General features: G+C 46.0%; 1 protein-coding gene across 5 annotated transcripts in view; it reads left to right on the forward strand.

Moving 5' to 3' along the window:
• Nucleotides 1–25,049, forward strand: part of COBL (cordon-bleu WH2 repeat protein) — a 273,155-nt gene that overhangs the window by 131,421 nt on the left and 116,685 nt on the right. For all 5 annotated transcript variants that reach the window (XM_036863045.1, XM_036863042.1, XM_036863044.1 and 2 more), the window contains one exon: nt 23,793–23,975. In XM_036863045.1, coding sequence (XP_036718940.1) covers nt 23,793–23,975 — 183 coding nt within the window. The remainder of the gene's footprint in view (nt 1–23,792; nt 23,976–25,049) is intronic.

Here is a 25,049-nt window from a genome sequence, read left to right on the forward strand (position 1 = left end):
GGAATGGATTGATGGTTACCAGAGCATGGGGTGGGGAGTGAATGAAATGGGTAAAGGGAGTCAAAAGGTACAAACTAACAGTTATAAAAGTTATAAAATTAATGTCCTGGGGATGTCACGTACAGCATGGGAACTATAGTTAATAATGCTGTAATGTATATTTGAAATTTGCTAAGAGAGCAGATCTTAAACGTTCTCACCACAAGAAAAACATTCTGTAACTGTGTGTGGTGACAGATGTTAATTAGATTTACTGTGATCATTTTACAATATATACAAATGTTGGATCAATTGAAAAAAATAAATAAAACAGTAGCATATTTTCCCATCTGTCTGCACAAATTCAGGGCTTTTACTCTCTAGGATCAATGGCACGCAAATCTTTTGAGGACAGCCACCAAATTATAAGGGTAGGCTGAGGTGCTGTAACAAGTGAGTTCCCCAGATTCAGAGGCTTGGATCAGAAGTTCCCGATTCTGCCCATAGCCCTTCCAGGATTGGAGTTGTCCAGGGATGGAGACCCTAACCTGTCAAGGACACAAGAGTCCATATGCCCACCATCATCTCCCTGTCCATCCGTTTGAAGGAATGATGGTGAAAAGAGGTTTCCACTGGCCAGTCTGGAGGTTGCTTGGACATCACGTCCACTCACGTTTCTGTTTTTTTGTTTTTTAATTTTTATTTATTTATTTATTTATTTATGGCTGTGTTGGGTCTTCGTTTCTGTGCGAGGGCTTTCTCTAGTTGTGGCAAGCGGGGGCCACTCTTCATCGCAGTGCGCGGGCCTTTCACATATCGCGGCCCCTCCCATTGCGGCGCACAGGCTCCAGACGCGCAGGCTCAGTAATTGTGGCTCACGGGCCCAGTTGCTCTGCGGCATGTGGGATCTTCCCAGACCAGGGCTCGAACCCGTGTCCCCTGCATTGGCAGGCAGACTCAACCGCTGTGCCACTAGGGAAGCCCCTACTCACGTTTTATTGGTGAAAATGTAATGACGAGGCCACGGACAGCGGCAAGGAGCCTGGGAAATAGGTCTTGGCTGGCTACCGTGTGACAGCACTTGGCTTGAAATCAAAGAAGGGAGACTGGGTTTTGCTGGAAGCTGGTTGTCCCTGATGTTACCCCTGAAGTGGGACCAAGAATTTGGCCTTCCTCCCAAGGCTGCCTCGCTCTCTGCTCTTTCCCTTGACAAGACGAAGGGGGGGAGCTCTCAGCAAATGGTCTGAGTTCAAGTTAACTTGCTGTTTGCAGCACTTTACTCATTTACTTTGTAAGAGAATGTAAGCGTCTATATGAGATTTTAGGTTATTGAAAATGCTGTAAACCAAAAACAGAAGCAACAGCAAAACCTTTATCAATTTAAATTTGGTGACACATGTTAAGTGTGTTCATTTTTAATTAATACAATTTCAGTAATGAAGTTCCTGAAGTTAATTATATTTCAGTAATAAGATATTAATATTACTTATATTATTTTTCAATTCAATTTCTGATTTTCATTTACTAAGTGGAAATAATACTTAATATTAATTAAATAAAATTCATTCAGTGGTGAAATAATACTATACAAGTAAGTTTGGGTGGGGGGATTATGTTTACATTTGTTTTAGCAGAAGTTTATGGATGATTCCTTCTTTCTTTTTTTTTTTTAAATTAATTAATTAATTTATTTATTTTTGGCTGTGTTGGGTCTTCGTTTCTGTGCCAGGGCTTTCTCTAGTTGAGGCAAGCGGGGGCCACTCTTCATCGCGGTGCATGGACCTCTCACTATCGTGGCCTCTCTCATTGTGGAGCACAGGCTCCAGACGCGCAGGCTCAGTAATTGTGGCTCACGGGCCCAGTTGCTCTGCAGCATGTGGGATCTTCCCAGACCAGGGCTCGAACCCGTGTCCCCTGTATTGGCAGGCGGATTCTCAAACACTGCACTACCAGGGAAGCCCAATTCCTTCTTTCTTGTTATTCTAGTTATTTGAAAATGATTTGCTACATATCTTGTGACTGTATATATTTAAATATCAGCTATAATAATTGGCAGCAATAAAGCAAAATTAACAGTGAAATATTATCAAGGAGCAAGAATGGCAACATTTGAAAGCCTAATCCACTTACGTTTAGCTTAAGTGATGTGCTCATAAAAGGGCATCCTGCTTCTGTGGGCTTCTCACCGGAGACAGCGTGTATTTGAGAAGAACTTGACAGTCCCCCGTGGCAGCCAGGACCCACCCAAGAGGACAGAACTGGGACCTAGGGTCAACTGTAGCAATGTTGGAGTTTAATCTTATAAAACAAAATAGCGGTAGCTCCCTGGCAGGCGGGTAGTGGTCCTCAGCCAATTGTGTGCCTAAGAGTCTTGGTACCTGAAAGCAGGCCTACGGTTCTGGTTCCATTCGGTCCATCACTGTGGATCCCTGAGCCTGGTCTGAGTTAGAGGATGCCCACACTGGAGCAGTCAGAGCATCCCCGTCTCAGGCCTGAGAAATAGAAACGCCGCAGAGACCTTTGCAAATCACCCGACAAGGATGAGAGGAGATGCCATTTCCAAGCAGACTTGTACTGCCGATGACTTTGTGTAGCAAACTGCTTTTGATTTTGGAATGATGTCTGCCTTTGCCAACTCCTCCTTAGCGATAGAAAGTGTAGGTAGGGCCCTGTGAAAACACTCACGGTGATGGATTTCCAAAAAGGGAGGGGCTACCTGGGAACCTTAGACAGTATTAATTAGTAGTTTATTCCAAGTTCTTTCTCTTGCATTTGGTCTGGTAAATGTGCTAACAAGAGATGCTGGGCCAAGACTGTGTCTATAAACATGCAGACAGCCCTGCAAGCGTGAATGCTGGATGGGCTGGTGTGCGGGCTTCCTGCGGCCCTGGAGGTGGGGAGAAGAGTGAGGTGTGGTCCCAGCTCCACAGGACGGGCACTGGAGTGGGAGTCCGTGCTTGGCAACAAGCTACAGGTACAAGGACTTTCCCGGCAAGGCCAAGTGATTGCTCTTATTTGACTTACAAGTAACTCGGTCCTGTGTTCTTCAATTCTTTCTCAAATCAGCATTAAACAGGGATCACTTATGTCTGCTTGGGGTTTGTCTGGGGCTCTGACAGCCCTTCCTTTCATGTTTCTCTTGTAGCCTTTGAGAGCTGTGATATTTCAGCATCCCCTTTAATCCTACTCACATCTTTATGATATCATATAGTGTGTGCATTAAAAATGACTTGAATTTTTTTTATTTGAAGTACCGTTGATTTACAACATCGTGTATGTTTCAGGTGTACAGCACAGTGATTCAGTTATATATATATATATTTTTTTTTCAGATTCTTTTCCCTTATGGATTATTACATCATATTGAGTAGAGTTCCCAGTGCTGTACAGTAGGTCCTTGTTGGTTATCTATTTTATACACAGTAGTGTGTATACATTAATCCCAATCTCCTAATTTATCCCATCCCCCCCCTTTCCCCTCTGGTAATCATAGATTGTTTTCTATGTCTGTGAGTCTATTTCTGTTTTATAAATAAGTTCATTTCTATCATTTTTTTTAGATTCCTCATCTAAGTGATACCATATGTTTTTCTCTGTCTGACTTGCTTCATTTAGTATGACAATCTCTAGGTCCATCCATGTTGCTGCAAATGGCATTTTTTCATTCTTTTTTATGGCTGAGCAATATTCCATGGTATACATCTTTTAAATAAGAATGTATTTTGTCCTGAGATCACACAATATATGAGTTACAAGTGGCTGTTAAACAGTCAGACCATTAAGGCCCTTCCACACCTGAGGTAAGGAATGGCCACAGGCCGTTGGGGAGCAAGTGGTGAAGTTATGCTAGGGTGTCCACTGGGGGCCTCCCAGGGTGCTGCTAGGCTGAGCCCTTGGACCCCTTTCCACTCTTGAAGCCACATTTCAGAGCACTGTGCTGTGCTGATGAGTGAGCTGGGAAATCGCCCCACCATATTTTGCTGGTCTGATTGCCTTTCAGCTTGTTTCCAGGCTTGTGACTCCTCTTGGCTGAGAAATTACCCGTTGCTGCAATATAGGTATTGGCCTTTCTCTCCTGTATCATTTCATAAGCATATCCTAGCATGAACAAGATACTCTGAGCTCTTAAGGCTTAAGTCTCTGTTAAAAAATCAGCACATTTATTTCTCACTTGTTTCTCCTTCCTCACCCACATCAGTCATGGGTCAGCATCCTATGGAGACTCTGAGAAGGGCAGGCAGGGCCCAGTAGGTGACAGCTGTCCCTATTAGGCACTGGGTTTCTGACCTCTGGTGTCTGTAGGTGAGGTATCCATGGCATCCCAGGCACAGGAACTTACGTACTTAACTGCCACTCAGAAGAAGACTTTTCAGACTGTAGGTAACACAGAACTGGGTGGCATAACGGCTGGCAAGTGAAATTCGTACAGAGCTTGGTTATCCGTCATGCAGGGCTGCAGAACTTAAACATAAATGAATGAATTTAGGTTGAAAAATTTTGCATGCGTATCGCAACCTAGGTGAGACCAGATTCTATTGTAGTTCATGTGAGAAGGAGCTGAAGATTTTAGTTGTTTGCAAGGTCAACATTCTGAGAGATCTGCATTGTTTTTGTCTACTTCTCTGAGCACTGGTCCTTCCTAGACTCATTTGGTTTTGCTGTGATATAATCAGGTCAATCCTGGGAGGAGTTGTTGGTGGCCACGGTTCAGAGCTGGGGGTGGGTGACTCTCACCCCTAAGGTGGGGGCTTTGTTTCCCACCCAAAAGCTGACTGAGCATCTCTAAGTTTACAGATGGACTCATATCTGGGTGAAAGGTTGCCATCCCAACCCTAAGACCCTGTAATTTTGCATTGGAAAAAATAGAGCACTTTCTCCAAAAAGCCAGAAGGAGACACTTAACCCTTTGAGTTGTGGAGCTTGCTGTCTCTGTCCAGCCTTGAGTAGCCACAGGTGGCCTTCATCTGGATAATGACATCAACCAGAATCATCTTCTGCAAGTGGCCACATGTTCTGTCACCCTGATCTCATCATCCAGGCTGAAAGGAGGCCTGCTTTCTCCTGTAGGACTGGAGAATTACCTGTCCTCTGCAGTTTCTCCAGGAAATGTGAACATTTATGCTGAGGACAATCAAAATACAAAAAGAAAGATGTGACCATTTAAAAAGAATTTTAATAATCGGTGTCAGCTCTGTGTATTGGGGGTGTTCCCTGGAATGCTGACTCAAGGTTTCTGTGGTTGACCACTGAGGCTGGGCTTCGTGTGGGCTGAGCAGGAGAGACTCGCTGTGTGCCTTGCCTGTTCCTGGTTGACCAGAAGGCTGGGTTTCACTGCTGTAGCATCACTGGGCACATGGGCCACTTGGCTGATGCCTGGGCCAAAGCATGACCCTTCTGCACTCTGGCAGGGCTTGGCTCCTTCTCTGTACTTCCAAGCTTGTGGCTTCTGTGGAAGCAATAAGTACTTTGTTCCATGGTTGTGTGTGTGTGTGTGCACAGCCGTGCACGGCATGCACACACATGCATAGAAGTGCCTCTCTAGAGAAATGCCAACTGCCAGCTTTTTAAATGGAAAGAGAGGAATGTGAGAAGGTCTAAAGTAAATGATGACTTTTGTATCCGTATCCCAGACGTTCCAAGGAAAACAGTGAAACACATTTGTCAGAGACTCACATCTGTGAACCAGCAAATCCACCAACACCCTAGAAACAAGAAAAATCGGTTGATTCACTCATTTCAGAAAATGGACCAGCCAGTTTAAAAATTACTCATAGGGGAGACCTTCAAGATGACAGAGGAGTTAAGACGAGGACATCACCTTCCTTCAACAAATACATCAGAAATACATCTACATGTGGAACAACTCCTACAGAACACCTACTGAACGCTGGCAGAAGACCTCAGACTTCCCAAAAGCCGTGTGGCTGACAGGGTCTTGGTGCTCCGGCCGGGTAACAGGCCTGTGCCTCTGAGGTGGGAGAGCCGAGTTCAGTACATTGGTCCACCAGAGACCTCCCGGCTCCATGTAACATCAGACAGCGAAAGCTCTCCCAGAGATCTCCATCTCAATGCAAACATGCAGCTCAACTCAACGACCAGCAAGCTACAGTGCTGGACACCCTATGCCAAACAACTAGCGAGACAGGACCACAACCCCACCCATTAGCAGAGAGGCTGCCTAAAATCATAATAAGGTCATATACACCCCAAAACACACCACCGGACATGGTCCTGCCCACCAGAAAGACAAGATCCAGCCTTATCCACCAGAACACAGGCACCAGTCCCCTCCACAAGGAAGCCTACACAACACACTGAACCAACCTTAGCCACTGGGGGCAGACACCAAAAAACAACGGGAACTACGAACCTGCAGCCTGTGAAAAGGAGACCCCAAACACAGTAAGTTAAGCAAAATGAGAAGACAGAGAAACACACAGCAGATGAAGGAAGAAGGCAAAAACCCACCAGACCGAACAAATGAAGAGGAAATAGGCAGGCTACATGAAAAAGAATTCAGAGTAATGATAGTAAAGATGATCCAAAATCTTGGAAATAGAATGGAGAAAATACAAGACACGTTTAACAAGGACCTAGAAGAACTAAAGAGCAAATAAACAATGATGAACAACACGATAAATGAAATTAAAAATTCTCTAGAAGGAATCAATAGCAGAATAACTGAGGCAGAAGAATGGATAAGTGACCTGGAAGATAAAATAGTGGAAATAACTACCACAGAGCAAAATAAAGAAAAAAGAATGAAAAGAATTGAGGACAGTCTCAGAGACCTCTGGGACACCATTAAACACACCAACATTCGAATTATAGGGGTCCCAGAAGAGGAAAAGAAAAAGAAAGGGACTGAGAAAATATTTGAAGAGATTATAGTTGAAAATTTCCCTAATATGGGAAAGGAAATAGTCAATCAAGTACAGGAAGCACAGAGAGTCCCATACAGGATAAATCCAAGGAGAAATATGCCAAGATACATATTAATCAAACTATCAAAAATAAAATACAAAGAAAAAATATTAAAAGTAGCAAGGGAAAAACAACAAATAACACACAAGGGAATCCCCATAAGGTTAACAGCTGATCTTTCAGCAGAAACTCTGCAAGCCAGAAGGGAGTGGCAAGACATATTTAAAGTGATGAAAGGTAAAAACCTACAACCAAGATTACTCTACCCAGCAAGGATCTCATTCAGATTTGACGGAGAAATTAAAACCTTTACAGACAAGCAAAAGCTAAGAGAATGCTTTTACATTTTACAACAAATACTAAAGGCACTTCTCTAAGCAGGAAAAACAAGAGAAGGAAAAGACCTACAATAACAAACCCAAAACAATTAAGAAAATGGTAATAGGAAAATACATATCGATAATTACGTTAAATGTAGATGGATTGAATGCTCCCACCGAAAGACATAGACTGGCTGAATGGATACAAAAACAAGACCCATATATATGCTGTCTACAAGAGACCCACTTCTGACCTAGGGACACATACAGACTGAAAGTGAGGGGATGGAAAAAGATATTCCATGCAAATGGAAATCAAAGGAAAGCTGGAGTAGCAATTCTCATATCAGACAAAATAGACTTTAAAATAAAGGCTATTACAAGAGACAAAGAAGGACACTACATAATGATCAAGGGATCAATCCAAGAAGAAGATATAACAATTGTCAATATTTCTGCACCCAACATAGGAGCACCTCAATACATAAGGCAAATGCTAACAGCCATAAAAGAGGAAATCGACAGTAACACAATCACAGTACAGGACTTTAACACCCCACTTTCACCAATGAACAGATCATCCAAAATGAAAATAAGTAAGGAAACACAAGCTTTAAATGATCCATTAAGCAAGATGGACTTAATTGATATTTATAGGACATTCCATCCAAAAATAATAGACTACACTTTCTTCTCAAGTGCTCATGGAACATTCTCCAGTATAGATCAAATCTTGGGTCACAAATCAAGCCTTGGTAAATTTAAGAAAATTGAAATCATATCGAGTATCTTTTCCGACCACAATGCTATGAGACTAGATATCAATTACAGGGAAAAATCTGTAAAAAATACAAACACATGGAGGCTAAACAATACACTATTAAATAACCAAGAGATCACTGAAGAAATCAAAGAGGAAATAAAAAATATTTAGAAACAAATGACAATGAAATCACGACAACCCAAAACCTATGGGATTCAGCAAAAGCAGTTCTAAGAGGGAAGTTTATAGCAATACAATCCTACCTCAAGAAACAAGAAACATCTCAAAGAAACAACGTAACCTTACACCTAAAGCAATTAGAGAAAGAAGAACAAAAAAACCCCAAAGTTAGCAGAAGGAAAGAAATCATAAAGATCAGGTCAGAAATAAATGAAAAAGAAATGAAGGAAATGATAGCAAAGATCAATAAAACTAAAAGCTGTTTCTTTGAGAAGATAAACAAAATTGATAAACCATTAGCCAGACTCATCAAGAAAAAAGGGAAAACACTCAAATCAATAGAATTAGAAATGAAAAAGGAGAAGTAACAACTGACACTGCAGAAATACAAAGGATCATGAGAGATTACTAAAAGTAACTATATGCCAATAAAATGGACAACCTGGAAGAAATGGACAAATTCTTAGGAAAGCACAACCTTCCGAGACAGAACCAGGAAGAAATAGAAAATATAAACAAACCAATCACAAGCACTGAAATTGAGACTGTGATTAAAAATCTTCCAACAAACAAAAGCCTGGAACTAGATGGCTTCACAGACGAATTCTATCAAACATTTAGAGAAGAGTTAACACCTATCCTTCTCAAACTCTTCCAAAATATAGCAGAAGGAGGAATGCTCCCAAACTCATTCTATGAGGCCACCATCACCCTGAGACCAAAACCAGACAAAGATGTCACAAAGGAAGAAAACTGCAGGCCAATATCACTGATGAACATAGATGCAAAAGTCCTTAACAAAATACTAGCAAACAGAATCCAGCAGCACATTAAAAGGGTCATACACCATGATCAAGTGGCGTTTATCCCAGGAATGCAAGGATTCTTCAATATACACAAATCAAGCAATGTGATACACCATATTAACAAATTGAAGGAGAAAAAACATGATCATCTCAATAGATGCAGAAAAACCTTTCGACAAAATTCCACACCGAGTTATGATAAAAACCCTCCAGAAAGTAGGCATAGAGGGAACTTACCTCAACATAATAAAGGCCATGTATGACAGACCCACAGCCAACTTCGTTCTCAATGGTGAAAAACTGAAACCATTTCCACTAAGATCAGGAACAAGACAAGGTTGCCCACTCTCACCACTATTATGCAACATAACTTTGGAAGTTATAGCCACAGCAATCAGAGAAGAAAAAGAAATAAAAGGAATCCAAATCGGAGAAGAAAAAGTAAAGCTGTCACTGTTTGCAGATGACATGATACTATACATAGAGAATCCTAAAGACGCTACCAGAAAACTGCTAGAGCTAATCAATGAATTTGGTAAAGTAGCAGGATACAAAATTAATGCACAGAAATCTCTTGCATTCCTATACACTAATGATGAAATATCTGAAAGAGAAACTAAGGAAACACTCCCATTTACCATTGCAACCAAAAGAATAAAATACCTAGGAATCAACCTACCTAAGGACAGAAAAGACCTGTATGCGAAAAACTATAAGACACCGATGAAAGAAATTAAAGATGATACAAACAGATGGAGAGACACACCATGTTCTTGGATTTGAAGAATCAACATTGTGAAAATGACTATACTACCCAAAGTAATCTACAGATTCAATGCAAACCCTATCACACTACCAATGGCATTTTTCACAGAACTATAAGAAAAATTTCACAATTTGTATGGAAACACAAAAGATCCCGAATAGCCAAAGCAATCTTGAGGAAAAAAAACGGAGCTGGAGGAATCAGGCTCCCTGACTTCAGACTATACTACAGAGCTACAGTAATCAAGACAGTATGGTACTGGCACAAAAACAGAAATACAGATCAATGGAACAGGATAGAAAGCCCAGAGATAAATCTATACACATATGGTTACCTTATTTTTGATAAAGGAGGCAAGAATATACAATGGAGGAAAGACAGCCTCTTCAATAAGTGGTGCTGGGAAAACTGGACAGCTACACATAAAAGAATGAAATTAGAACACTCCCTGACACCATACACAGAAATAAATTCAAAATGGATTAAAGACCTAAATGTAAGGCTAGACACTAGAAAACTCTTAGAGGAAAACATAGGCAGAACACTCTATGACATAAATCACAGCAAGATCCTTTTTGACCCAGCTCCTAGAGAAATGGAAATAAAAACAAAAATAAACAAATGGGACCTAATGAAACTTAAAAGCTTTTGCACAGCAAAGGAAACCATAAACAAGACCAAAAGACAACCCTCAGAATGGGAGAAAATATTTGCAAATGAAGCAACTGACAAAGGATTAATCTCCAAAATTTACAAGCAGCTCATGCAGCTCAATATCAAAAAACACAAACAACCCAATCCAAAAATGGGCAGAAGACCTAAACAGACATTTATCCAAAGAAGCTATACAGATTGCCAACAAACACATGAAAGGATGCTCAACATCACTAATCATTAGAGAAATGCAAATCAAACTACAATGAGGTATCACCTCACACCAGTCAGAATGGCCATCATCAAAAAATCTACAAACAATAAATGCTGGAGAAGGTGTGGAGAAAAGGGAACCGTCTTGCACTGTTGCTGGGAATGTAAATTGATACAGCCACTATGGAGAACAGTATGGAGGTTCCTTAAAAAACTAAAAATAGAACTACCATATGACCCAGCAATGCCACTACTGGGCATATACCTTGAGAAAACCATAATTCAAAAAGAGTCATGTACCACAATGTTTATTGCAGCTCTATTTACAATAGCCAGGACATGGAAGCAACCTAAGTGTCCACTGACAGATGAATGGATACAGAAGATGTGGCACATATATACAATGGAATATTACTCAGCCATAAAAAGAAACGAAATTGAGTTATTTGCAGTGAGGTGGATGGACCTAGAGTCTGTCATACAGAGTGAAGTAAGTCAGAAAGAGAAAAACAAATACCATATGCTAACACATATATATAGAATCTAAAGAAAAAAAATGGTTCTGAAAAACCTAGGGGCAGGACAGGAGTAGAGACGCAGACGTAGAGAATGGACTTGAGGACATGGGGAGGGGGAAGGGTAAGCTGGGACGAAGTGAGAGAGTGGCATGGACATATATACACTACCAAATGCAAAATAGATAGCTAGTGGGAAGCAGCCGTATAGCACAGGGAGATCAGCTCGGTGCTTTGTGACCACCTAGAGGGGTGGGATAGGGAGGGTGGGAGGGAGACGCAAGAGGGAGGAGATATGGGGATATATGTATTTGTATAGCTGATTCAGTTCATTATACAGCAGAAACTAACACACCATTGTAAAGCAATTATACTCCAATAATGATGTTAAAAATATATATATTTACTCATAAAGTGAGAGCTAAAACGTAGCCAGAGTGTGGGAGGGTATTGCCTGTGAGGTGAGATCCTTACTGGAACATGGGGCTTTTGAAGGAAGTGGGATTCACGAAGGACCCGGCAGCCTGGACACACCAGCTTGTGACCCTGAGGAGGGGAAGGTGCCAGGGGAGCTGCCTGTGACTGACATTAGTGGGGGGAATTGTCCCCCGCCCATGGTGGCGTTCAGAACCCGGGCACTTGCGACCTTGCCGACAATCTTCCAGAGAGGTGCAGACCCTGGCGTTTCACACTGAGTCACAGAGGATGAAGGAAACAGTGCGCCCCAGGCAGGGAGCCCTCTGGACGATGGCCGGCCCTCAGGCTCGGATACAGGGCATGGGATGCGGGGGCTTGCAGGTGCCTGTTCGATAAAGCGGGATGGCCAGCCCTGCGCAGCCCCGGCCAGGGGACCTGGCACGGGGAAAGTAAGGCTTGTCTCAGGGAGTTGGAAAATAATCCAGAAACAGAGGCTGAGGTTTCTGTGTTAAAATCAGAAATGAGGGCTTGAGTATTTACGTGATAATAAATAGATTTTTAATTATATTATTATATAATGTACATTATATAATACATTATCATATATTAGTGTATTATATTAGTACATATTATGTTATATATGTTGATGTGTATTATATATTATAGTATATTATATGATATACAATATGCTACAATATATATAAGTATTATAATATAATAACACATTATATATTATGTATCATATATGTGTGTGAGTGTGTGTACATATTCACACACACATGCACACACACCCTGAATGGGCGATGGGGTGCCGTTGGGTGGAGACCCACTGGAGCTATGGTTCCCTGCAGGATGGGGCGCCGCGGGTGGTCCCGGCGGGAGCACCAGTCACCCAGGGCGTCCTGTGCTGGGCTCTGGAAAGCCCACTCTCCGCACTCACCCCTTGGCCTCCTGTGGGCCTGTTCCTGAGGCACTGCTAGGGGAGCAGATCCCAGGCAGCTGTGGGCCAGAACCAAAGAGGACAGCTGGGGAGGAGGGCAGGGCTCCCGGGGTAGATGCTCTTCAGAGCCGGGGTGCTGATGGGGGCCCGAGAGGAGAGAGGCTGAACACAGCCTCACAGGTGACAGTGTCTCCGGCCTCAGGAGCAGCTGCATCTGAGAGAGAAGATGAAGGGCAGTGGGGCTCCGGCAGGCAGGTCAGGAGGGTACGTCCGCTTGGGAAGAGCACCCAGACTTCTGCTTAAAGCCGGTGGAGTTGCCTCTTCGAATCCAGCTGGGGAGACGGATGCTAACAGGGGCCCAAGGCGGGCTCTGAGTCCTGAGAGAAGAAAAGAGGAGGGAAGGGGGCTCTCTCCCTTCCCTTCTGGGCCCCCCATCACTCCTGCTGCCCTCCCCCCTGCCCCGCCCCACACGACCCGGGATAGAGAGAGGCAGCCGTGCCCACTGGCCTGTCAGCCCCTAGGTGAGGTGGCCCCAGAGGCGGGGCTGCCCCGGGCTGCGGTTGGGACTCTGCTCTGAGTGGGACGGCCTATCTCCTCCCCTTCCGAGTACCTCCCGCTGTCAGGCCTGGACAGAAGGCCTGCCCTGCTGGTTTATTGAACAGGCATCCTGCTAACTCCCCACATGCCACCAGAAAGAGGAGAACGTTGCACCTCTCCCAGGGTTGCAAACATAGCAACAGCGAGATCTGCTTCCCAGTTTCCTGATGGGTTGTAGCAACCAAGTTCAGTAACTGTTGTGGTGGTCCGGTGTTCCTCCTGGCTTGTTCGCCTGGGACTGGAGAGATTGGACGGAATCCCTCGGGTATCCCTTGGTGTCCCCTCTCTGTCACCTGCTTTCAGGTGGGAAAACTTGCATCTCCCTCCCAGGGCCCCTCTTCTAACCCTCCTCTTTGCCGGGCCTCTGGGCTGGCCCCACCCCTGCAGTCACCATTTTCCTATCCCCTCGTTTTATTTCCAACAAGAGTTAACGTCTTAAAGGGAGAATGCAGAGCGGGCACAGGTCAGAAGAACTGCAGAATCTTGTCCCTAAAAATCAGGCTCACAGGCAAGCGTGGGGCTCCATGAGCAGGTCACAGGAAAACCCGAAGAAACCTGCAAGGCTTTACATGTGAACATCACAGGTGACCTGGGGCGTGTGTGCCCTGAGGTCCCCTCTCTGTGGCCAGGCTGGCGTGCACTGGATCAGCTGTGTGTCTTGTGGGGCAGTGGAGCCCCAGAGAGGGGTCAGGGGTGGGGTGCTTTGTTAGTTAATAGTGAAGTTGCAAAATTTATGAACGATTTACTTAAAACAGAAGGAGGCTGGCTGTTCAAGGGTCCCCTGGAAAAACATTGTCCTTCACTTCCTAATAACGCTTTTCTGAGGGAAAGTGTGAGGGGCAGAGATCTCGTACAGATGCTCCCTGTGGAGGTTTGTCATGCGTGGGAACCCCTGCCACCGTGGGGCTGCGGACCAGAAAAAAATGTCGGAGGCTGATGCTGTAAGGTCTCTCCTGAGAGAGAAGGAAAAATGAGCCACCTCTGCCCCGGGCAGCGTGAGTGGTGTGATGCTTTCGGGGAGGAATCTGCAGCAGTGGCTCTTCACCTTGACTTTCAAAGCAGACGCCTAACAACCAGCGAGCCCATGAAAGGACGCCCGGGTCACGATGAGCTAGAAATATGCAAACCCAAACCTCAGTGAGGTGCCGCTTCGCACCCGCTAAGATGGCTATCATTTTTTATGAAAGGAAAATAACAAATAAGTGTTGGCAAGGACGTGGAGAAATCGGAACCTTCCTTCATTGCTAGTGGAAAGGTAAAACGGTGCAGCTGCCGGGGAGAGTGAAGCATAGACCCGGCAAGTCTGCTCCTAGGTGCCCACAAAACTTGAGGGCAGAGTTTCAAGCCAACACCTGTAGGCAGATGTTCACAGCAGCTCTAGTCACAAAAGCCAAAAGGCGAAAACAACCCACATGTCCGTCCCCAGATGAATGGGCGAACAGAATGTGGACTCTCCATGGGAGGAAGGACTATTCAGCCATGAGGAGAAAGGATGCTCTGACACAGGCCAAGCACGGAGGAACCTTGACATCTTCACGCCGAGAGAAAGAAGCCAGGCCTGGAAACCACGTGTCGTTTGACTCCGTGCATGCGAAGGAACCAGGACAGTCCATCCAGAGTCAGAAAGCAGGTGGGTGGTTGCCAGGGGAGATGGGATGAGCAGTGGCTACTGAATGGACCCAGGGTTTCCTTTCAGGGGGATAAGAAGTTCCGGAACTAGATGCTGGTGGCTGGACAACACGGGGAGGGTACTTCATGCCTCTGAACTGTACACTTTAAAATGGTTGAAATGGTAAATCTTATGTTACACGTATTTTGACACAATAATTTTTCTTTTTAGAGAAAAACAGCAGATGCCTGGTCCCATCCCAGAGTTTCTGCTGAAGTTGGTCTGGGGAGTGGCTGGCCTTTCCCATCTTTAAAAGCTCCGGGGTGCGGGGGAGTCCTGATGTGCGACTAAGTTCTAGAACCTCTGTTCCAGTGCCAGCCTGCCTGGCTCTTCCACTGTCTGGATGTGGCCCCAGGCACCCGCTCTCTCTGCCTCAGTTTCCTTCCCTGTGAAAGGGGGTCCTGCGATTACCTACCTCAGAGAGCTGTCACACGATCAGATGGGTTGATGTGTGGAAGCTCAAGGCCCCCTCACGTATCTGTTGGGGGCGAGACCCCCTGAGTCTGGGGACGAAACCCCCTTCTTCACTGGCAGCTCTGGTTCTCTGCTCTCGGCCAGTGTCCAATCAGACTCCCTTCTGGAAGGGGGACCACCCTTCTCTGTTTGTCCAGGACAATCTTCAAAATGCTTTTGCCCTGGGCTTCCCTGGTGATCCAGTGGTTAAAACTTCGCCTTCCAATGCAGGGGGTGCGGGTTCAATCCCTGGTCAGGGAGCTAATATCCCACACGCCTCGTGGCCAAAAAACCAAAACTTAAAAAACAGAAGCAATATTGTAACAAATTCAGTAAAGACTTTAAAACTGGTCCCTATCAAAAAAATCTTTGAAAAACAATGCTGTTGCCCCATGTTCTTTCCAATTGGGCCTTTTTCCTGGGCCACTTGGATAAGGGTCCCATTTTGGATACTGGAATTTGTGATTGCTGTTCTACAGCACGATGCCTGTAGATAGCAAAGGATGATGGATGTCTTTGCAGGTGAGAGGGGGGTGCTTGGACAGGTGAGAGCTGGTCTCCTCAGCTGAGAGACGATTGAATCACACCTACACTTCCTGCTTCTTAAAAAACCCTCCTATTTTACTTGAAGATGAATTTGCTGGAAGAGAAATCTAATCAGTTTAGTTTCCTCCACCTAATGACTCGGTTACCTAGAGTTAGGGAGAAGCCTTCCTGATCTGATCCAAGAGTTAGAAATCATCTGGTTTCTGGCAGAGAGATTCGTTCTCATTCTAGTTTTGTTTCTATAAGGGGATGAGGCATCTTTTCCGGCAGCCCTGAAACCCGGGCAGTACCAACCGGCAGCCAGGCCCCCATTTCCTTCCCTCATCCAGCCCAGGTATCGATGAAATGCACAGGAGCCGCTTGACATGCGAGGCCTGATGTCCTTTGGAGGAATCCATTGATCTCAACTGTGGCTATGTAGGAAATCTTACTCCTGATGAATTTTAGTAAACAACTTACAGATCAATATTCAAAACCTGCTACGGTACAAATTTTGGGAAATTTCGCACATTTTAAAGGGAAACCTTTGTTATGAAGGTTTTATTGTTCGTGTGAATTAGCACCATCTCCTCCCCCTGCCCGCCCCGCCGCCAAAATTGTGCTTAATTGAGTTTGCCTCCGTTGAAATCTCACATAGAACCACAGCAATCCATCACAGACACACACACACACACACACACACACACACACACACACAAATGTGTGGAGCCCTGGCCCCCCTCATTCTCCTGCTCCCCATGCGTTATGCTCACCACCCCCCCACTCACCATCACACCACCTCCCTCAGTGCTCTTCCTCTCCTCTCCTCCTCCACACCCCCTGCGGAGCCTGCACACTGACCCCTGGGGCCCCTGCACCCTCCCCGTCAGGACCATGGCCTTCCTGGGGCCGGGCATCGCGTGTTCTACATCTTTGAATTACACCAAGACTTGTTTCCTTTTCATTCACAAGCTTTTCAGAAATTTCTGGCTTTCTAAAATGGTCCTGGTGAAAGTGGCCAATTACGAATAATCAGTATATCCCAAGCATTCCCATCTTCGCTAACAGGTTTTGGTTTTCAGAAGGTCCTACAGCAGAAGGTTCGGACTAATCCAGCTCACCTTCAGTTTCTTCCCTGAGTTTTGTTACAAGAAAGATACTACCAGTTGGATGCCCTGGCACACTTACATTTTCCTGTAAGTTCAGGGAAAATCCTGCCAGTGGAGAAATGATCTGAAATTGTTCTGATGCTTGTAACCATCAGAGAGCTTCTATGACACAGTATTTTGTTGGCCAGATAGCTTCTGCAACTTATCTTCTATAGAAATGCCTTTCCTCAGGCATCCCCTCGAGGCATTTGGCGCGGAGAATGGCCGTTTCCCACTCACTTCGCAGAGTAGAAACTAGATTCATAAGTTCCGTTTCTCTGCCCATCACGGGGGTTCGTTCTCATGAAGCTGGTGGGCTTCAGCCTCTTGGTTTGCCCTTTACTCTGAATTGATGCCAGATTTCCAGGGCGTGGGAAGACTTGGTGCCCTCTGGCCGAGGGATGCAGCCATGGGTGTGTCCATCAGGAAGGCTGTTCTCCTAGGATAAGAAAAAGCAGGCAGAGCACACCCTTGAGGAAGGGAACTTTGCCTGGCCCAGTGTCCAGGAAGGTGCCAGCAGCCGCGGGATGGGAAGCGAAGTTCTCTGCTTTCACATCAGAGGACTTTTGCTAGATCTGGGCTGCTGTGCCCAGCGGATCCCTGTGAGTGTGGGCAGGACAGCGGGGTCCATCCATGCCGCCTGGTTTCTGTCGTGTGGTCCTGCCTTAGATCCCTGCCAAAGCCTGGGTCCGAAGAAAAGGCGATGTGGGTAACAGGTCTGACTGCAGCTTCTCTCCCACTTGATTCTTTGACCAAGAAGGAAGGAAGGAAGGAAGGAAAGGAGGAAGGGAGGAAGGGAGGAAGGAGAGAGGGAGGGAGGGAGGAAGGAAGGGAGAAAAGGAAGAAAGAGAGGGAGGAGGGAAGGGAGGGAGGGAGAGAGGGAAGAAGAAAGGAAGGAAGGAAGGACAGAAAGGAAAAAGCGAAGCTGTATGAAATCCTTTGAGAAGGGGGCAGTGTGATGGAAGGAGAGGAGGGATGCAGGGCAGCTTGGGAACTGACTAGTTGAATCCTATCCCCAGGGGCTCAGGCATCCTGAGGAGCTCAGCTCATTTCCTTGGGCCTCAGTTTTTCTCACTGTTAAAACTCTGAAACCATGCCATCCTAAAAACATCTGGTCTAATTTAGAAGCCTCTGATGCTGAAAGGATGGTTGATGGCTATTTTAGACTGTACTTACTGTAACCAAAATATTTTCCTCAGTATTTAGACCAAAACCTCTACCTGAATTCCTCACCAGCCATGTGAAAAGGTCCACTTGATCACGTGATTGGTTCTCACAAGATAAATAGTCTTTTTTTTTTTTTGGCAGAATGAACAGTTTTGAGAAATGGGAACAACATAACTCTTCACCCTTACTCTTTTTTGGAATCAGTGTAAACAGAAAGGTTGCAAGTACGCATTGACCCATTTGTCTCCGGAAGCCTATTCTAGCCAGTGTTCACAGCTGCCTTGCTGTTTACAGGGACCGATGGCTCCCCTTCGGCTGTGACGTGGATGCTGGTAGAGCCGCCTGGTGCAGACAGCGTCAGGAGCCCCAGCAGAGGACACACACGGGGCAGCTGGGCTCACGTGGAAGGAGTGATACCCACCTTGGGCGCACTCGGTGTCCTGCCTGGTACTGATCTCTGATCGATGACAAGCAAATGAGTCAAGGAGAGCAGCTGCTCTTTGCAGCGCCTGTGCACCCCAGAATCATTCTAGGGAGACCCAGCGCTCCCGGAGCTTTCCCTGGGGTTATGAGGAGCTGTAACAGCTGTGCCCTCTGCCCGTAGTGCTGGCCCCGCAGAGACCACTGTGCCTGCGGTGACGTTCCCAACGGGTTAGAGTCAGAGCTAATCCAAAGGCCAAGCCCACGGTCACCCACCCAGCCCACTTCCCAGCTCAGCTCCTTGGGAAGCCCCCGGGGTCTGTGCATCTCCCCACAGAGAAGCTCAGGTCGTTTGTGTCAATGAAAACATTGTTGCTGCTGTAACAAATGGTGTTGCAACCATCAAGCCATCACATTACAGCTGCCCTGACGGTGAGCCCTGAGGGAACTCAGGATGGAAACAGGGTGCCTGCCATCACACCATCAGCCACTGCAGCCGCCAACCCCCTGCCCCCTGCACTGAAGGTGCACCCTGAGGGGATTCAGGACGAGAAAGCACAGGACACTGGCCCCAGATAGGTGAGGTGCGCATCAAAGGGATGGTTTCAGTGAGCCCAGATTCTTGCATCTTCCCGTACATTGATAACAGCTAAATTCCTTAACTTGAGATGTCTGGTTTTCTTTCATTAACAGTAATCTTTTGATGTTCTGACTACCTGGTCTTTATTGCAAAAACTCCTATACATCCTGGTTCCCCCCTTGCCTCTTCGAGCAGTCCCTCAGAGCAATCCGAGAGGCTGCGTCCCGGGTTTAAGTCCTCAGTGTTGTCCGCTGAATATAACATAATTCTCAACTTTTAGCTTGTGCATTTTTTTTTCAGTCGACATTTGCAAAGTGGCTGCGGTGACAACCAGACAGAAGGAGATCAGGTCTTGCTGAGATAACGAGTGCATTTCAAATGGAAACAATCAATTATACATTTTTTCATTTAAAATTTGAGATCTCTGGCAAAATCAACCGTCGCAGGAGATGTTGGTCTCCTCTCAGGCTGGCACCCGGATCCTGAAATTGTTTCCTAGCTCCCCACTCCCAGCTGTGTGTGTGAGATGGGATCAAGTTATCATTTTATACTGAATGTAATAAATTCCTGGGCTGTCAGCAGTGATACAGATACACCGAGTTTAGTCCTGTTTCCCATCTCACTAGCCCTCCGGGGACAGCAGAGGAGGTGTACACCCCGCAGTCTGAAGTCCCACGAGCTCTGGGTGGAAAAGGTTGGGTTTGCTTTTTCCCCTTTTCATTATCCATTGCTTTTTCTTAATGATTTATTGGGCTTCACTCGCAGGAGAAAAACTCCTGAGAAAATCTGGTGCGACTGTAAGAGCCAGAATCTGTGGATCTTGTTGCCAACCTTTGTAGAAAGGCATGACTCACTCCCCTACCAGAAAAGGGCTTGATATTTAAAAAAATGTTATTGACCAGTTTGGACAGGAGCAGGAAATGAGATCCCTCCCGCAGATAAGCCGTGGTCTGTCCCCCAGGGAGCCTGGCCGCTCTGTAGCAGGGGAGAACCCTGAAACTGGAACAGGAGGGCGTGGACTAGCTTGTCTAGACCCCAGGCTACATGGACCGCACTCTTGGTTTACCATTTTGTTTTATGTTGTTGTGAATGAGCATCTTAAAGGACATCCGATACTTAGCAGTGTTTTCATCCAAATTACTCTGTGGGTTTTTTTTTTCTACATTCTGTGTACAAATTCCAGGAGTGGGGAAAGAAGGAAACAGGAGTTAAACCACAAATATTCTCTGGGCAGCCGAAATGTTTTGGCTTCCCATGGGTTGAAGGTTGAGAAACACTCTTGTGTTTCAGAATTGAGAGGGGCTGGTGGACCAAGATCTAGGGGACCCCTGACATTGTGAGGGGGTAGGGGGCGGGGTTAGGGGTGGGGAGAGATGTTTGTGTGTTCTCTAGAGCAGATCTGGCTAAAAAACCTGTTGTGTCAAAATTCACTTCTGTTCCAGAGACACAGATAATGGATTGAGTGCAGCCCATTGCCCGGGATAACAGGTGCCAGGACTTGCAGGGGGACCTGGATGGGTGGCTCTGGGGTCCAACTTTCTGCTGCCCAAGGCCATCTCACTGTGGCCCTGATGAGGTCATTCTTACCAAAAATACTTATCAGAGGAGAAGGAAACCACATAGGGGGGACATCCCTAATGTGACAGAAACATGCTAAGTGCTGACCACAACTTTGAAGTAAATGGAATGCCCCCAATTTTAAAGATGGAGACATTCCTGCCTGTGTGTGCATGGTGGGTACTGGGTCAGCCCCTCACCTCAAGAAGGAGTTGACAATCTCAGATGTCACAGTGCTCTGAGGGCTACAGGATGACAGAGGTAGAACCTGAAATAGGTACAAAATGGGTGAGCTGTGAAGTGCTTTTAAGGGAGTGTCCGCACAGAGCTGGGAAAATGCTCAGGGCACTTAAAGGACTGAGGTGAGTTCAGAGTGGTGCAGAGGGGTCCTCCAGGCTCGCACCGTCTTGGTGAGGACTAAAGCAAGTGGGATTGGAAGTTCCCAGTCTAGACAGGGTGGAGGGAGGAAAAGCAATTAGTATCGGGTGTAATATGCATTGTCACAAACATCTTGTTTATGGGATGCCAAATGGGTCCAGGCACACTCCAGAGATGCGGGCAGTGGGTGGAGCTCTCCGTTGTATTTCACAAGTTTTAACAAACCTCCATGGCATGAGTTTGTACCCCCTTGAATGCGGGGGGGGGGGCATTTGAGCGGTCCAGCCACCCAGTGCAACACCTCCCCAGCTCCAGACTGGGACCAGTCAAGCCCTTGCTCTGGTTTGCTTCATTTGCTTCATTTTATCATCTGGACCCTGCATCTCTGAGTGAATTTAAGTTCTCGTGTCTCCTTGCGTGTTCATGGTTGCTATGGAGGTAGATGTAAGGCAGAGAAAAGTATTTAAGAGTTCATTTTGCATTGGCTTATTTGCTTAGCAGTGAGTCTAATGTCTGCAGAACTCAAGGATTGGGAGAAACATTGACATTTTTTCTTTACATTTTTCTATGGGAGCCTCGGTAGGGGTCGATGGGTTTTCTGGGTGTTGGGCTATTTCCTGTGGATCCCTCACCTATTCCTTATGGGGATTCTGCATTTGATGAGCAGGGCATTTGATGGTCAGTGTCTCACAAGGAAGCATGAATTGGCATAAAAAGCAACCTTCAGGGATTGGGTTTTCCTTTGATGTTAATATTTAAGTACAGGAAAATCTGAGTCTCATGGATAAAGAAGATGTGGCACATATATACAATGCAATATTACTCAGCCATAAAAAGAAACGAAATTGAGTTATTTGTAGTGAGGTGGTTGGACCTAGAGTTTGTCATACAGAGTAAAGTAAGTCAGAAAGAGAAAAATACCATATGCTAACACATATACATGGAATCTAAAAAAAAAAAAATGGTTATGAAGAACCTAGGGGCAGGACAGGAATAAAGATGCAGATGTAGAGAATGGACTTGAGGACACGGGGAGGGGGAAGGGTAAGCTGGGATGGAGTGAGAGAGTGGCATGGACCTATATACACTACCAACTGTAAAATAGATAGCTAGTGGGAAGCAGCCGCACAGCACAGGGAGATCGGCTCGGTGCTTTGTGACCACCTAGAGGGGTGGGATAGGGACGGTGGGAGGGAGACACAAGAGGGAGGAGATATGGGGAGATATATATATATGTATAGCTGATTCACTGTGTTATAAAGCAGAAACTAAGACACCATTGTAAAGCAATTATTTTCCAATAATGATGTTAAAAAATAAAAACCACGTAAAAAAAAAAAAAAAAAAAGAAAATCTGAGTCTCAGAAATCTTCTCAGGAAACTGAATGATAGTATAATTGGCAGAACAGAATAGAATTTGAGGCTGAGGGCAGGTAATGTGGGGCTGTTGCTGAATGCGATGAGTTTCCTGTCTGTATTTGTTTCAAATATGGTGAACCAATGGTTCAGATGAAAGCTCACCCACAAGTTCACTGTGTGAAATGTGAGGGTAGAGTTGCCCACCCACTTATTTCTGCAAATGTGAACTCAAGGGCCCTCCGGGTACCGGGAGATGCTAGGAGCCAGGGACACGGCCATGGGTGCAAACAGGGAATAATCATTGTCCTCATGGGGCTCACATTTACATGATAACTATAATAGCACATATCAGATGCTTACTTTGTGCCTAGCACTCTCTAAGGCTCTTTCATCTGTCGTAACCCATTCAGTTCTCACGATTTCTTTGTGATGGAGGTGCTGTTATTGACCTCAATTTTACAGGAGATAAACTGAGGCAGAGAGAAGTTAAGAAACCTGTCCAAGGTCACCCAGCTTATCAGCGGCAAAGCCAGGATTTGAGTTCAGGCAGTGTGTCCCCCTCATCTGTGGGCTGACCACTACACTGCACTGGCCTCGGTGTGGACTACACCGGTTGGGACACCAGTGCTGGGGAGGGACGGGGCAGGGCGGAGGGCACAGCAGGGCAGGGGGTGGCCTCCATTTCAGTTTTAATTTGGAATTAGACTGCTAGTTCTCTAAATGCCCTTCCTGCACTAACACTCATATGATTCTATTAAGCAGGACCTAGGAGGAAAAACTGGAAAAATATATATGTGCCTTTAGTCTGCTCCCTGGATATAGACCTTGCTCCTTGAGAACAATTAATTAGTGTGTTAGGTTGAATTTATTTTCAGTTGATTAGGGATCTGTCATGAAGTACTGCATTTGGTGGTCACATAAAGTCTTCACAGCAGGCTGTTTATACTACCTGGCCACTTGTTTGAAACTTCTCAAAGTTAGAAGAAACCTAAGCCCCTCCCTGGCAGTGGGTGAAGTACTTCTCAAGATGGCAAAGACGGGCTTCTTCTCCAGCAGAAATATACTTCTTGATCTGTTCCTTCCTCTTTTCAGCATCTAAGTGCTCACTCTGACGACAGGTTAAAAATTTAAGGAGGTTAATTCACCACTGCAGGTGGGTTGAGGATCTTCCATGATTCTAGCTGGTAAGAATTCCTCTTAGAGGTTTAAAAAGTCTGCTGTTTCCTTCATGATTAGGAAAATAAACCTCACGCCAGGAGGTGTGTCCTGCCGTGGGGTCTGTGATCATATTCCTAGGAGAGTGAAAATAAGAGTTTTGTTCCAGCCATTCAAGCTGTCCATGGAAATGATGATGGGAGAAGTTCAGGTGGGTGGTGGGCACTCGGCTTTCGTGTCTGAGCATTCATATGCCGAAAAGCATCTCAGAGTGATCAGGTTTTATGTTCGCCTCTTCCCCCGACAGGGCTACTTGACGACCCCGAACTCCCCGTCCGTGAACCCCCGTTCCACTACACTGGGTCCATCGCGCTCCCTTGGCAACATCTCAGGGGTGTCGGTCAAGTCAGACCTGAAGAAGCGCCGAGCGCCTCCCCCTCCGTCCCTGCCCCGCGCGGGACCACCCGTGCAAGACAAGACGTCGGAAAAGGTAGGGAGAGGGCGCCGCTCAGGACCAGGGCGCCTGCTAAATGAACCCATGAATTCTCTGGAAGGCGCCTGTGCGCCCTGTCATCCTTCAAGCTTGTGGCTTTAGCAACGAGATGGTTCAGGGTGAAAAGTTACGCTTTATTCAGAAGTCAAAGTGAGATTCCGCGTCGCTTCATTTAGGGAAGATCGGAAACTATTTTTATGCCTTCAGCCCTTAAAGGCTTAGGCTTGTTGATTAACATTTATTTTATCTTTAGCTTTGAAATGTGGGGCACCGTTGCTTAATGAGAAAATTGCAGGCACTGTAAGAAATCTGGGGTGAATATAAGATGGGGATGACACATAATATGATATAGGTGCCAAATAAACCGCGTTCTCAGGACAGCTGAGAAGGTGTTTGCACGTGAAGTTGGTTTCTATGTGACATAACATCTATTTAGGGAGGCCTTGTATCTGCGGAGCCTTCGGAGCAGAGGAATGGCTTTGCACGTGACTGTCCCGTGGTGACCGGGCAGAGCCCGCGTCCCTAGCGGCTGGCCTCTTACTCTGGGCTTCTTCCTTCATCCACCTGATGATTGGCCTTGAAACACTATTTGACATACCAGGCCCTCATTTTCCAGAGGCCAGGACACTCTTTGACAGTTTTTCTAGCTTAAAATGTGACACTGAAAAACATTATTTGAGTGGGATGTGACAGGGATGACACCCAAGGGTGGCCAGGACGGACGATGTGCTCTGGGTGCTTTTAGAAGCCAAGCTCTCCTGGGCAGCAACAGGAGTGCTCCGCAGAGACCCTGAGATGCGGATCGGCCTGCAGTGTAAGGAGAAGGACCCACTGTTCCTCACTGAGCTGAGATGGTTCCCAACGACTTGTCTGGCAGCTTCCTGGGCAGATACCGCCCCACAAATAGCAACATCTATGTGGAGCCCCTTTCAGCCCAGCTCTCCTCCAGCAGGAGCTGACTCTCCTGACACTTTTCTCCTGCTGTGGTGTTGCTTGGCTGGCCCGGGTCTGCTTCACGGGGTCCGTAGCATCACACCCTGCTGGTCTTGAGGCCCGGCCCTTTTGTGCTTA

The sequence above is a fragment of the Balaenoptera musculus genome, chromosome 9 (assembly GCF_009873245.2).
Source record: "Balaenoptera musculus isolate JJ_BM4_2016_0621 chromosome 9, mBalMus1.pri.v3, whole genome shotgun sequence".
NCBI lineage: Eukaryota > Metazoa > Chordata > Mammalia > Artiodactyla > Balaenopteridae > Balaenoptera > Balaenoptera musculus.